The sequence below is a fragment of the Martes martes genome (genome assembly GCF_963455335.1).
Source record: "Martes martes genome assembly, chromosome: 15".
NCBI classification, from domain to species: domain Eukaryota; kingdom Metazoa; phylum Chordata; class Mammalia; order Carnivora; family Mustelidae; genus Martes; species Martes martes.
In genome coordinates this window covers 35,349,936-35,361,986 of record NC_137903.1, presented here as the reverse complement: position 1 = coordinate 35,361,986, position 12,051 = coordinate 35,349,936, and the positions used below count along the sequence as shown (strand labels likewise).

The window sequence follows — 12,051 nt, the reverse complement described above, 5'->3', positions numbered from 1 at the left end:
TAGGTGCCTTTTATTGAGAGCCCTCAGACTTGCAGGCTAAGTTAAGAATAAAACTTCTGTCCAGATTTGCGTAGACTCCTATCTTTATCAAGTGTTGGACTCTGGTTTTACTAAATCTTGAATATAAAATAATAAGTCTGTTTTGCTTCTGCCTGTTCCTCTGCTCTCTGTCCTCTGTTTGTAAACACTCCCCACCCCCTACCGTCTGTCCTTCCCTCTCCAGGAATGCTGGGAGCATCGCCCTGCTCTCGGAAGCTTAGCTTTGTTGGCCCCCAGAGTGTCCCCTCATCCCTTCTGGTCCGGGTCATGGCTCCTGAGGAGTTTGCGGCCCCTGAGGAATAGAGGGAAGTGCCCAAAGCATTCTCAGTTCGGGCCCTGAGCCTACACGGATGGCTCGCTGCCTGGTAAGTGAGCTATGGAATATTGGGGTGGGAGTGATATTTGTGTTTTGATAAGAACAACTGCAGATTCTGCTGATCAGAGTCCTTGACACCTACGTGTGATGCACACATGGGTACAGACACCCTTCATGGAGGACACACCTAGCCGGGCCAGAAGTTTGCATTGTTTCCCTTAATCTTTCCAAGGACCCATGACGTAGATGGCTAATATCCCCCGTGGAGGCAAGTAGCTTTGGTTGTCCAAAGGCAGCCAGTGGGTAGAGAACCAGACCTTCATCTTCACCACGCTCACGCTGAGGTCCGGGCTTTAACCACTGTCCATCTCGGAGAGCAGAATGTTCTGGAGTTGGAGGAGGCTTCAGAGGAGACTCAAAAACATTGAATCTCCCAGCCGCTCTGTATGCCAGTTACATTTTTGAGTGGGGCCTGGCTTAAGCGTACAATTTTGTAGGTTCTGCAAGTAATTCTCAGAGGCAGGCTGCATTAAGAATCAGTAAAATCCAACACCTTGATTTATAAATGATGAAAATGCAACCCAGTGAGGGGCTTGTCCTAGTTGACGCTTTTATTGAATAGCAGGCCTAGAGCTAGGTCTAGGATTTCCAGGATGCCCAAGTCCCTACGCGGACCCCGTGTGACCGCGAGCACTGTAGGGAGGTGCCGATTAAAAGCCGTGAGGGGGGGCTGATTCCAGACATGAAACCAGATACACCCACGCTCCCTTTCCTCTCAAACCACAAGGTGCTCATTTCCCCAGACTCCGACAACAGACGCTGATTTGAACATTTGGCTATTTAGTTTGTCATTCGACTGGCCCTTTCAGGGATCTCCTGGTGCACGTGCCCACGTCCCTCACAGCCATTCCTCTGTCTTCTCCAGATGCTTCTGGCTTGCTGTGTGGCTGCAGGTTGCCCCCTTCAGGCATCTCTCCCTCACCTCTCAGGCTGGGCCACGGCCACAAGGCCAGCCTCACCTGGCAACTCTGTGGCCAAAGGTCTCAGAGGTTGGACTTGGGTCCTGAGGGGAGAGAGGCAGAGGTGGTCAGGGCTGGAGGAGGGTGCATGAGAATGAGCTGACCTGTCTGCTAGAGGAAGGTCAGGAATCTGGGAGGGCAGTAAACGTGGTAGAAATGCCAGCATATTCTTCACTGTGCTCTGGGAAGCCAGCCAACAATGGGCCAACCATGGGCCAGCATTCTCCTCCACCAAGCCGCAGGGTACACTGGGCTGCACCCCTCGGGAGGGAGGGGCTGGGGCATTTGGGGGTGTACCGTGGGAGGTAGAACAGAAGGAGCTGAGGCTCTTGAGGTGACCTGGGATCCTGACCTTGGTAGGGGATTCCCCCTTCCTGTGGTGAGGCAGAAGTTGTGTCATCCTGTCATAGACGCTTTGTTTAATCTTGCTAGGTCACTGTGACGTTTGTCCGGCTACCTTCTCTTTCCATTCCTTATGAGGCGGTCATGTCCTTAGAGCAGCTCCAGTCAGCGTGACGGGGAACCCCTGCCTGTAGGTTCCTGAGCCTCTGAGGTGGGGGATTTGGAGGCCAGCCCCTCCCCCATTTCTGCCCACACAAGAGAGACTATCAATTTGAAAAACAAGCAAGAAGACACCTATTGGTGTCTTCTGGATGTTCCTACAGCATCGATGTCTCCCCAGGAGTCCCCAGCTGACACCAGTCCTTCAAGAGTTGGAGCAGGAGCTTGAAGAGGCCTTTTCAGGGATTGGGCCTTGGTTAGGTTTGGGGAACGTGAAGTTCAGAGTCTGGTGGATTCGGGTCAAGGATTAACAAAGGGAGAAAAGGGGACCTGGAGGTGACGTTGGTATCTAAGTGGTGGTTAAAAATATGAACGCTGGAGCAAACTGGTGTGGGTTCAGGTGACCCCTTTGTAGCTGGAACCAAGTTACCGAAAATGTGCCTCATTTTCTTCAGTTGGAAAGTGAGGATAATTAAATGTTACCCCCCAGGGATGTAGTGTAGTGAGTATTGATTGAGTCAGTACATACACGGTGGTGGAATGGTGCTGGGCACACCCCGGAGCACCAGGTAAAATGTGAGCTGTAGTTCATCCAGACTGCCTGCCTCATTCCTCCCAGACCTCAGGCCCAAGCTGATGTGTGCCCTTGTCTGCTGGGCAGATGTTCAGGTTGAGGAAGGAAGGGTGGGGGGACAGAGAAGGGCACCGAATGGAGTCCCCCGATGACGGCAGGCCGTGCTCCCCAGGCTCCCGTTCTGGTGGCTTCTGCCCCAGGCTGGTTTCCTGTCTGTGCTCAGTCACACAACAGATGCACTTTCCTCCTCTGGTTTTTGGAGAGGAGTGCGGAAGAGGGGCCAATGTCTGGGCTGCTGAGCTGTTGTGGAGGTGTGGAGGGCCACGCCAGCTTGAGTCAGGTGGCGAATCCCCGGGGATGTTCCTGGAGCCTACCCTGTCCTACAGACGCGGACTCAGGTGTGACTCACAGTACGCAGGTGGTGCCTGGGCCTGAGTCACCTGGTGCCCCTTCCTCCAGCACCTGCAATCCGGCCTGGACCTGGCTCTCCTGGCCTCCTTAAACTCTCCTCTCCATTCCTCTCCCCTTCCCTCCTTTCCTTGTTCTCTACCCCTTGATCTCATTGATCAGATCTTGGCTGATCTCCCCGGCAGATGGATGACAGAGACAGGAGCTGCTGATGCCACCCCCACACCCTGTCATGTGTGGCCAGGAATGACTGAGAAGCGTAGGGCATTCTGCCTCTAGTGGCATGGTGGCTGTAATCCGAGGGTTAGGTGTCTTCAAAACGACCCCTCTCTGCGGCTGGCTGCTGCCGGAAATGCCGAATGCGAGTTCACCTGCAGTGCATGGGGATTCCTAAAACTACCTCAGTTATTTGCCCCGCAGTGTGAACCTCTTCGCGGCACGAAGCGGGAGCACCTACTATGTGCCCAGCACTACTCCCGGCCTTGGAAAACAGTAGTGACAAAATGGACAAGAGTCTCTACCTTCCTGGGTGTTAGATTCTGGAGGGAGGAGTCAGAAAGTAAACAGGATAAACAGGTAAGTTATACAATTGGTTTACAGGTGGTTACGTGTTGCAAACAACAGCAAAAAAGATCCCGCCTACCCAGAATGAGGGTAGGTGGAGTTGGGAGTGGGATCTGGCGGGGAAGAGGGTCTGAGTTATTGAGAAAGTAGCATTTGGACAAAGACTTGGAAGAGATAAGAAGATAGTTAGCCTTGCAGAAGCAGATGCCCAGGCCCACTCCAGGCCCAGGGATACAGTGGTCCGAGGTATCTGGGGCCAAAGCCCGAGGACAGAAGCAGCCCGGTGATTTGGAAGGCATGCATCTGGGGTGAAGGGAGCAAGGGGCAGAGACAGAGAAGTAATGGGGGTACTTGGGTCATGCAGGGCCTCACGGACTCTCTCCGAGGGCTCTGGCATTGACCCTGACCGTAACGGGGAGCATGTGCAGGGTTCCAAGCAGGGGAAAGATATGACCTATAGTGTGGGGTCTGCTGGAGACCAGTTGGAGGCTGTTGCAGAAGTCCAGGGAAGAGAGGCTCAGGCCCAGAGGGTGGAAGCTGCTTTTGGAAGGGGAACTAACGTTTCCTGTAGCGTGAGGGGGGTGCGAGAGAAGCAGGAGTCAGGGATAACTTGACTAGCCACTTCCCTGAGCATAAGTTCTGATGAGCCAGGTCTGGGGGCTGGCAGTGGTGGTGCTGAGGCTGAGGGCTCCACAACGGGGTGATGGGAAGACCAGAGTGGGGGGTGGGCACTGTCGTGGTGCCCCCACCTGCACTTTAACCCTGGCCAGGTCCTAACCCAGCCTCTGGCTCTGTTTTAGGCTTCTTGTCTCTGAACAAATTAGGTTCTGAGGTTCAAAGTCTGTGTCTGGGGCCATGCCATCCCTGGGGTGTGTGGGATGTGTCTAGATCTCTCCCTCCCCTCCTGGGGAGTGCTCAGTGTCCCTGCAGAGGGGGGCTGACTGGGCTAGCCTTGGGGTCTGCAGAAACACTGTCACTGTCCCAGATTGGGCCCAGTGTGTGTGTGTGTGTGTGAGGCCCAGACAGAGCAATTGCCACTTTCCTCTGAAGCCAGACCCCTGCTGGGATCTGCCCTGGCCTGTGAAGTCTGAGACACTACAGGCTTATTTACCTGGGCTCCTGGCCTCCTGAGAGAGGAGAAGGAGGGGGATTTGAAGGGCTCCAGCCAGTCAGTGTGCGGCCCACCACACACCAGGCCCCGCCTCGTCTGCGGATCTGGGATCACCACACCTGCTCCTTCTGCTGGTTAACTATTAATGAGTTCTTTGTCACATCCTCTTTCCTGGTAGTGGGCTGGGGAGGGGGCAGTTCCAGGAGGGGGAAGGCTTCCTGGAAACCTTGAGTTCAGGGAGCTGGAGACGTGGAGAGAAATAAACCAGACCCGGGTGGGCTCAGAACCTCGGGGTGGGGGGTGGGTTTGGCAGCAGTGATCTTTCTCTGGAGGATGTGATGGGGGTCTCTCTGGGGTCTTGTTGCAGCCGCTGGCCAATGAAAGAAATCTGCTCGTGCTGATTGGGGCTGGCTGAGTTCAGCCAGATTTCTCTGGAATTCTTACAGGGGGTCTAGACACTAACATTTAGTGGCTTGTCCTTTCCGCATATAAACAACTTAATGCCCATTTGCTAATTACACTACTTCCTCTGCCCATCCAAACTTAGGGGACTAAATTAGAACCTAAGGATTAGAAATGCCCAGCTGAATCCACAAAAATCCTCCATTTTCCTCTTAAGGGTTTTCAAACCATTTCTTGGACTTAACCCTCAAACCATAGAGAACTTTCTGCTTGGGAGCCACTGAAGCCTGGACTGGGTAGTTAAGAGTCTCCCTTAAATAGAAACTTGGAGGCAGTGGTGTTCAAAAACCATGCCATGCAGGCTCTTCTGCACTGCAGGGCCAAGACAGGGACTGGGGGGGCCTTCCAACCTCTCTCTAAAAGCCCCCTGATCCTAGCCTGGGGACGAGTGTCCTCTGAGACCAGCCTCTCGTTCTAGGCCTGTTGCCACCCTGACCCGTGGCCCTCAGGCATCTGTGCCCCCAGAGCCCCACACAGGGAGCTGTGTTCTCAGGCCTGGTGGGGGCAGGCAGAGGAAGTTGGTCTGGTTATGCTTCAGGTCAGGTCTGTTTTCTGGCCCTCCGGGCTAGCATTCCTGCCAGGGGAGGGTGGGGCTGGGAGACCAGCCCTTAGGAAGCTGGGGGCATGACTCACAGGTAGTTACCTGTCCCAGGGCTCCCTGCCAACCTGCGGAGGGATCTGGAGGGGAGACATTTAGAGTTTACTCCTGTTTATTCCTCTTAAGCTTTCCTTGGGTGAGTTGGGCTTTGACCCACTTCCCAATGAACCTAAAGCTCCTGCAAATTCCTCCAAAGCAGGGATTTTCCACTTTTTTAGTCTTCCCTCGGGAGGGGGTCTGGTGCTTTCCAGGACTTTGCAGCCCAGTGACAGGTCTGGAGCAGCCCAGTGACAGGTCTGGGCAGTAACAGCCTACATACGAGCTTTGTGTCCTCTGCTTAGTCTTCTGTCCAGGGCTGCCCAGGACATAGGACGAAGCTGACCCCTGTGGGCCTTGGGGAAGTGCCAAGTGCAGTGCCTGTGGCAAAAGTAGGTGCCCTTCCCTGGCCCCTGGGAGTCACTGACATTCGCCTGGGGCTTTCAGTTTGCAGTGGCTCCCTTCACCCCTACTCCCACCCCTGCCTACCCCCGCAGGTACCCACAGGCCGCTGGGACTGATGAGCTTGCTGTGAGGCCTCTGAGACGGACCCACCTGCCCAGTCCTGTCCTGGGGGGCGGGGGGCGGGGGTGCAGTGACGGCACATGGGCGTGCCAGACGCTGGATTCCTGAGACTCGCCCTGCAGTGGGTGACGCCCAGCCGGGGAGTCTCCAGAGGTGAGGCCTTTCTTTAAAAACTGGGAGCCAGGAGAAGAGACCCCACATTCAAGGGGTGCTCTTAGAGGCCACCTGGAGAAAGAAGAGCAGCAGCACGGAGCAAGGTACGGGACCAGCCTTCCCCTGCGCGGTGGGGGCCAGGTGCGGGAGCAGGGCTGTCTGCATCTGGGGTGTCTGGGGCCTGGCTGCAGGGCCCGATTCATTCCTGATTCCTTCCTCCTTCCGGGAGGGCACTGAGCAGGCGCGCTCACCTGCACAGGCTAGGTTAAATGTCTGCCATTGTTTGGGTTGCTTTTTCACATCTGGTAAGTGTTTCAGTGACTGGGGAGGAAGCAGCTTCAGATCTGGGCTGAGCACAAAGAGAAGTGGGAAAGTGTGGGCTGGCCTGGCTAGAGCTCTTCCCAGGGCCACCTGGTACCTGGTTGTGCGGGATTGCAGCCTGGGGGCAGGAGTACAGAGATAGCACTGGATGAAAACCAAAAAGTGGGTCTTCCTCCTAGGCCAAGATTAGCTGTGCAACCTCCGGCACCTGTCTCTTCCCTGGGCCCGTGACTCTTCCAGGAGAGGCTTGGAAGGCATGATTTCCAGGCACTGGCCTGTGTAATGTAGATGCCGGGAGGGCCCCAGCTCCCTCTGTGCTCCTGCCTTGCCACCCTCTCCCTTCTCCCCCCGCCCCCCCCCCCCCACTCTGTGGTTGTCCCTGGAGTAGAGCAGGCGTCCCAACCAAGTCAGAGGTGGGCCCCACAGGAGCAGGGGTGGGGCTTGCGCCCGCAGTCTAGTATCCAGCCTCAGCTTCCAGAATCCCAGGTCTGCACAGCCCTGGGCCATAATGGGAGACATTTTGAGATGCTTCCAGTTCCGATGAAATCCTCACTCACTTCTTAAATTCTGCCAGGCTCATCTTTCTCCCCATCGTGTCCCAGCTGCCTGCTTAGCTCTGAGTTGTGGTCACCAGAGCCTCCCCCTCAGGGAGGCCCCGAGTGGTACTGGAGACCATGCCGGTGGCCGAGAGGCTTCGCCTCCAGGCCCTCAGCCACTCTGACCCACTCACCTTTGGGCCTGCAGGCCTGAGAAAGGCCAGTTTTGGGGGGGAGCACCAAGTCCTCAGACATCTTAATAGCTCCTCTCCTGCAAAGGCCCAGCCCCCACATTGTCCTTGCAAATGTGTGGACCAGGGAGGGCCAAGCCTCTTTCCCTTCCATCACCATGGGGGAAAACGAAGTCTGGGAGGGGATGGCATTTCCCCAGGGTACAGTATGCATCACCTGCCAGCTGGGACAGGGGTCTAGGGCTCTGGCATTTTGCAAGCTTTTGGCGACAAATGAACCTGCTGCTTCTAAGTATCCTAGGTCAAGGCCCTAAGTAAAGGGGGCTGCTGTCCCTTAGGGTTTGTATTGTTTTATCCAGGCTGCTTTGCTCTGTCCCGGGTGAGGTCCTCTGAGGAGAGTCCCCGGTTGGCTGAAGATGAGGCCAGTCCTTCTCCTGTGCTTTGGTAAGTATCCCTTCCCATCCTTCCAGGCCCTGTTGTGTGGCAAGGAGGGGACAGCTACGTGGGGGAGGAGAGTATACCAAAGTGTGAGCATCATCCCTCGGTCACCCCGTCGTCCTTCAGTTTGGAACACTTTGCTGGGGCCCCCGTGGCATTTCCCCGCTCTTTGGGCCTTTGGGAAAGACGATGGCCTCTCTTGAGAGGCTCCCAAGTATCTTATTCCTATGTGAGGGTGGCTGTGGTTCCCCAGGTGCCCTGCACAGCTGATTGCCCAGGCTTTCACTCTCTCGTGGGTTCCAGAGCCATCACGGCTGGGTTTTACAGGGGACTGTAGCTGGGTATTCACAAAGTGTGGCCGGGTCCACGTGGTGGGCAAAGGAGCAGCAGGAGTGCCAGCATCTCCCGGTGGTACACGAGTGGTGAGCAGCCAGCCCTGCTCTGGCCGCTGAGGGAGGTGGCTGCAGGTGAAGGGACGGAGGCATGTGTCCCAGTGGCCGAGCATGGGCCTGCGACTTGATCCTCAAAGCCACATATGGAGGCCACATTTCAGGATCATCCAGGGTTTCCGGTAGCCAGTGCTTCTCCTCCTTTCCTTTTTAAATTACAGGTTACTGAACATGAAATCAGCTTCTTCTTCTTCTTTTTTTTTTTTAACCAAACAGTATTAGGATTCCAGTCCTTAGAGCCACCACTGGGTGGGAGCATTAGGGAAAGGGTCTAGGCTTGCTGATTTATGCTTCCCTGGGGGGATACTGCGGTGGCCCAGGGGGCCCTCCTCTCTCTAGGCTATTCCCCAGCACCCCTGTGATTTCAGTCTGGCCCGGCCTCCTGTGTGCCCAGCAAACCTGCTCCCGTGGGGCCTGCTATCCACCTGTTGGGGACCTGCTCATTGGAAGAACCCGGTTTCTCCGAGCTTCATCCACCTGCGGACTGACCAAACCTGAGACCTACTGCACCCAGTATGGCGAGGTAGGTCCTAGCACCATGGCCTCCAGGGCTGGAGAAGACGAGGTGGGGTGGGATGAGGGCGCCCTTTGTTCACAGAATGCCTGGGGTGTGTTTGGGATGGCCGCAGCTCCATGTGCTGTGGAGAGTGCAAGAAAAGCCCAAGGCCAGATGTCTGCCTCCAAAGAATTTTCTCCTTCACTGGGCGAGAGAAAACATCTTCAGAATCAGCTGAATGGCTCGATAAAGCTGGAGTCTTTCCTCAGTCCTCGGGTATGGGCAGGATGGTTTTTCAAGTCTTGGGAACAGACAGTCGGATGAATGTTGATCTTTTAGAACTGAGAGCTGGCGTGTCGTCTGTGGGGGACGAAGTCAAGGCTGACAGAGAACAAACAGGTGGTGGGGTGGGTGCACTGGGGTGTGTTCTTGCCATGAGATGAACTGAGTAGTGCCATGGTCACTGTTGGCCACCATCTCTTTGGCCAGCGTTGGGAAGTGAGTGTAGACAGAGCTAGCGGCAGAATATTTGATTGTTGGCTGGAGTATGAAGAGCCAACTTACTTACCTCTCAGCCTCGTTGGTCCCCTCGGGCAAGTGGGAAACAGCCCAACTGCTGTTAGAGGACATAAAATCAACAAGATAGATGCGGAAGTGATGAGGCCAGTGAGGGGGTTCAGCGACTCAGCTGATAAGTAAGAACCTGAGCTGAACAATCCAGAAACCCAAACACTTTGACTTAGGTCAGTTAACATTCCCTGTTTAGGCAACTGAGTTCTTCAAAGAGCTGTTGTGATTTTTCTTCTACACGCCTCTGGACCTATTTTGGAGGAACGTTGACTTCCTTTCTTTTCTCTTCAACAAGGTGGGGGTCATTCTTGGTGCCTCGTGTTTACCAAAGTTGAAACCACCTAGTGTTAACTTGTTTTCCAACCGCATGTCTCATTTGGCCATTTTTCTGCCCTGAAACCAAAGGTTTGGACAAAGGAATGTGTGAGGGAGACGTGTTCCCTGAGTCTTCTAGTCTTTTCAGAAAAAGAGAGAAAAAGAGAAATACAGAAAAAAGGGGAGTGAAAGAGACTGACTGTATGAGGGAGACTTGGGTCCTCCGTGGTCCTCTTTTCAGAGTGTCCTTGTTGTTGGGACAATGGAGGTGGCATTGGCTACTGCCCCTGGGCCCCACTGCCCTTCTAGTCCAGTGTTCTTTGGCTACTTTTTTTTTTTTTAATTTTATTTATTTGTTAGGGAGAGCGAGCTAGTGAGCACAGGCAGACAGAGTGGTAGGCAGAGGCAGAGGGAGAAGCAGGCTCCCTGCCGAGCAAGGAGCCCGATGTGGGACTCGATCCCAGGACGCTAGGATCATGACCTGGGCCGAAGGCAGCCGCTTAACCAATTGAGCCACCCAGGCGTCCCTCTTTGGCTACTTTTAATGGCAGATGGAGCTGAGTAGTGGCTTCGGAGGTGCAGAGCAGAGATGGCTGTGGTTCCTGCCTCTCACGCAGCTGGATGTTGGAAGGCCAGTCTGACAGTGTTGGGTCAGATGGCCAGCGTTAGGTCGGGCCTCCCTGTGGACCCAGATTTCTCCACAGGCATCTGGGGGCCTGGCCGTATTGAGCTTTCTAGGCAACAGAATGGTGTTCACTGCTCCCTTCCCACACATGCCCTAGAATCTGGTGCCACTGAGCCATGTCTAAACCTTGCAGGGAGGCTTCTGCTGATTTCCTTCCTGGAGCTGACCTGCCTTCTGGGAGGGGAAGCTGGAGAAATTCAGAGCTCCTGTGCTGGGACGTCCCCTCAGGCCCTGCTCTGTCTGGACAGCCTCCTTCCCCAAAGCTTTGGCCTTTTGACTTCACCTTGGCCTGCCCTCTGCCTCTGTCAGAGGCTGCAGCCCATCGCCTCCCTTCCTTGCTCTTAAGCAGCCCCCTGAGGACAGAACGGTGCTTGCAAAAGAGAAGTCTAGACTTTCGCAACCCTGGGGATGGAGACATCCCAGCTATTTTGGCTGCTCTGAAACTTGGGACACATTGGCTTTTCCCCCTCTTTTCTATGAGGGGGAAGAAAGCCAGGCAGCCTCTTCTCAAGAGTAGAAGGTGGGGCATCTTGAATGCATGTGATCTTGGGCAACACAGTACCCCTCTCTAAGCCTTAACTTCCTCTTCTGTGAGTGTTCGATGACAGGGTCTGAAGGTTTGCTCTTGGCCTCGGGTTTCTCTGGGAATGAACCGACTGCTGAGAGCCCCCACCTTCCACCTCTCCCTTGTTCCTTTGCTCTTTCTCCCTCTTTTCCCTGCCTACTTCCTAGAGGCTATTGGTTGACAGCAAGGAAGACACACCCCCAAGGCGCAGGGCTGCACCCTCGAAGGCTACAGTGGTGGCTGTGTGATGACAATTGGGAATCAATATTTTAACTCTGCTGGCTTCCAGTTTCAGTTTTTAAGTTTAATGTATTCTGTTATCAAACGATAGGCATAGCAGCTAGAATTTATTAGGCACATGTTATGTGTCCCAGGTCTCATACTCAAGAGTTTCACAGAAATTATCTCAATTAATTTGCACAGTGCTTCCTGTGGGGGTGCTTGTTACCTCTGTATGCCTTTGGGAGGGTTTGGGTGTATGCCGGGACCCCAGACTTCTGACGGAAACACAGGTGTCGAGTTTTCCGAGGAGTTAGAGACGGAGGGTGGGTGTAGCGGGGAGCCCCAGGCAGAGATGAGGCATGAGGCAGAACTGCATTCCTGGTGCCTGCCCCTCTCTCCTCTCCCCTCACCCCTTCCTACCAGCTCCTGGCCCCATATACACACCTTCTTTAAGTTGAAGCTTCTGGTTAGTGCCTCTGTTCTATTTCTGTGACACGGTGAGCACTGAGCTAAGCACGACTTCATCCCGCACCTGCCGTCTGCCCACGGACGTGGCGCGAATGCAAGTGCACCAGAGATTTACAACTCTTGGACGTTCTGCACCGCTCATTCCTCTGCTCTTAACCCCAGCAGGACTCAGCGGAATGGGAGTTGCAGGAGCCATGGGGACTCCTTCCAGTTCTAAAATTGTCTCTCCCAGCTCCCGGTGTCAGAGTGTGGCTCCTGTCCACTTGCTATCTCCTCTGCCTGATTTGGTCTCAGTGGCTAAGTCCTATCAGCCTCGAGGACTTGCTTCTGTGGTTTTGGGGTCCAGGTTGCAACCCTTGCAATGACGTAGGACTTGGTCAGCTTTGCCTTGGGGTACCCCACCCCCAACTTTGCCCTTCGTAGGACTGCCTGCCTTGACTGCCCTTTAACTATCCAAGCTTGGACCCAGGCTGTTCTTTACCAAAATGG

The 12,051-nt window shown here is 54.7% G+C and overlaps 1 protein-coding gene across 5 annotated transcripts in view; it reads left to right on the top strand.

The window, feature by feature from the left end:
- LAMB3 (laminin subunit beta 3) overlaps positions 1-12,051 on the top strand; it is a 63,463-nt gene that overhangs the window by 18,660 nt on the left and 32,752 nt on the right. For 2 of the 5 annotated variants that reach the window (XM_080825284.1, XM_080825280.1), the window contains exons 3-8: positions 224-404; positions 3,278-3,433; positions 5,934-6,020; positions 6,126-6,410; positions 7,714-7,798; positions 8,610-8,764. In XM_080825284.1, the coding sequence (XP_080681410.1) occupies positions 7,771-7,798; positions 8,610-8,764 (183 nt within the window). In that variant the 5' untranslated portion in view covers positions 224-404; positions 3,278-3,433; positions 5,934-6,020; positions 6,126-6,410; positions 7,714-7,770. Of the gene's footprint in view, positions 1-223; positions 405-3,262; positions 3,434-5,933; positions 6,021-6,125; positions 6,411-6,806; positions 6,907-7,713; positions 7,799-8,609; positions 8,765-12,051 lie in introns of all 5 variants that reach the window. The other 3 variants (XM_080825283.1, XM_080825282.1, XM_080825281.1) reach the window with 3 other exon arrangements.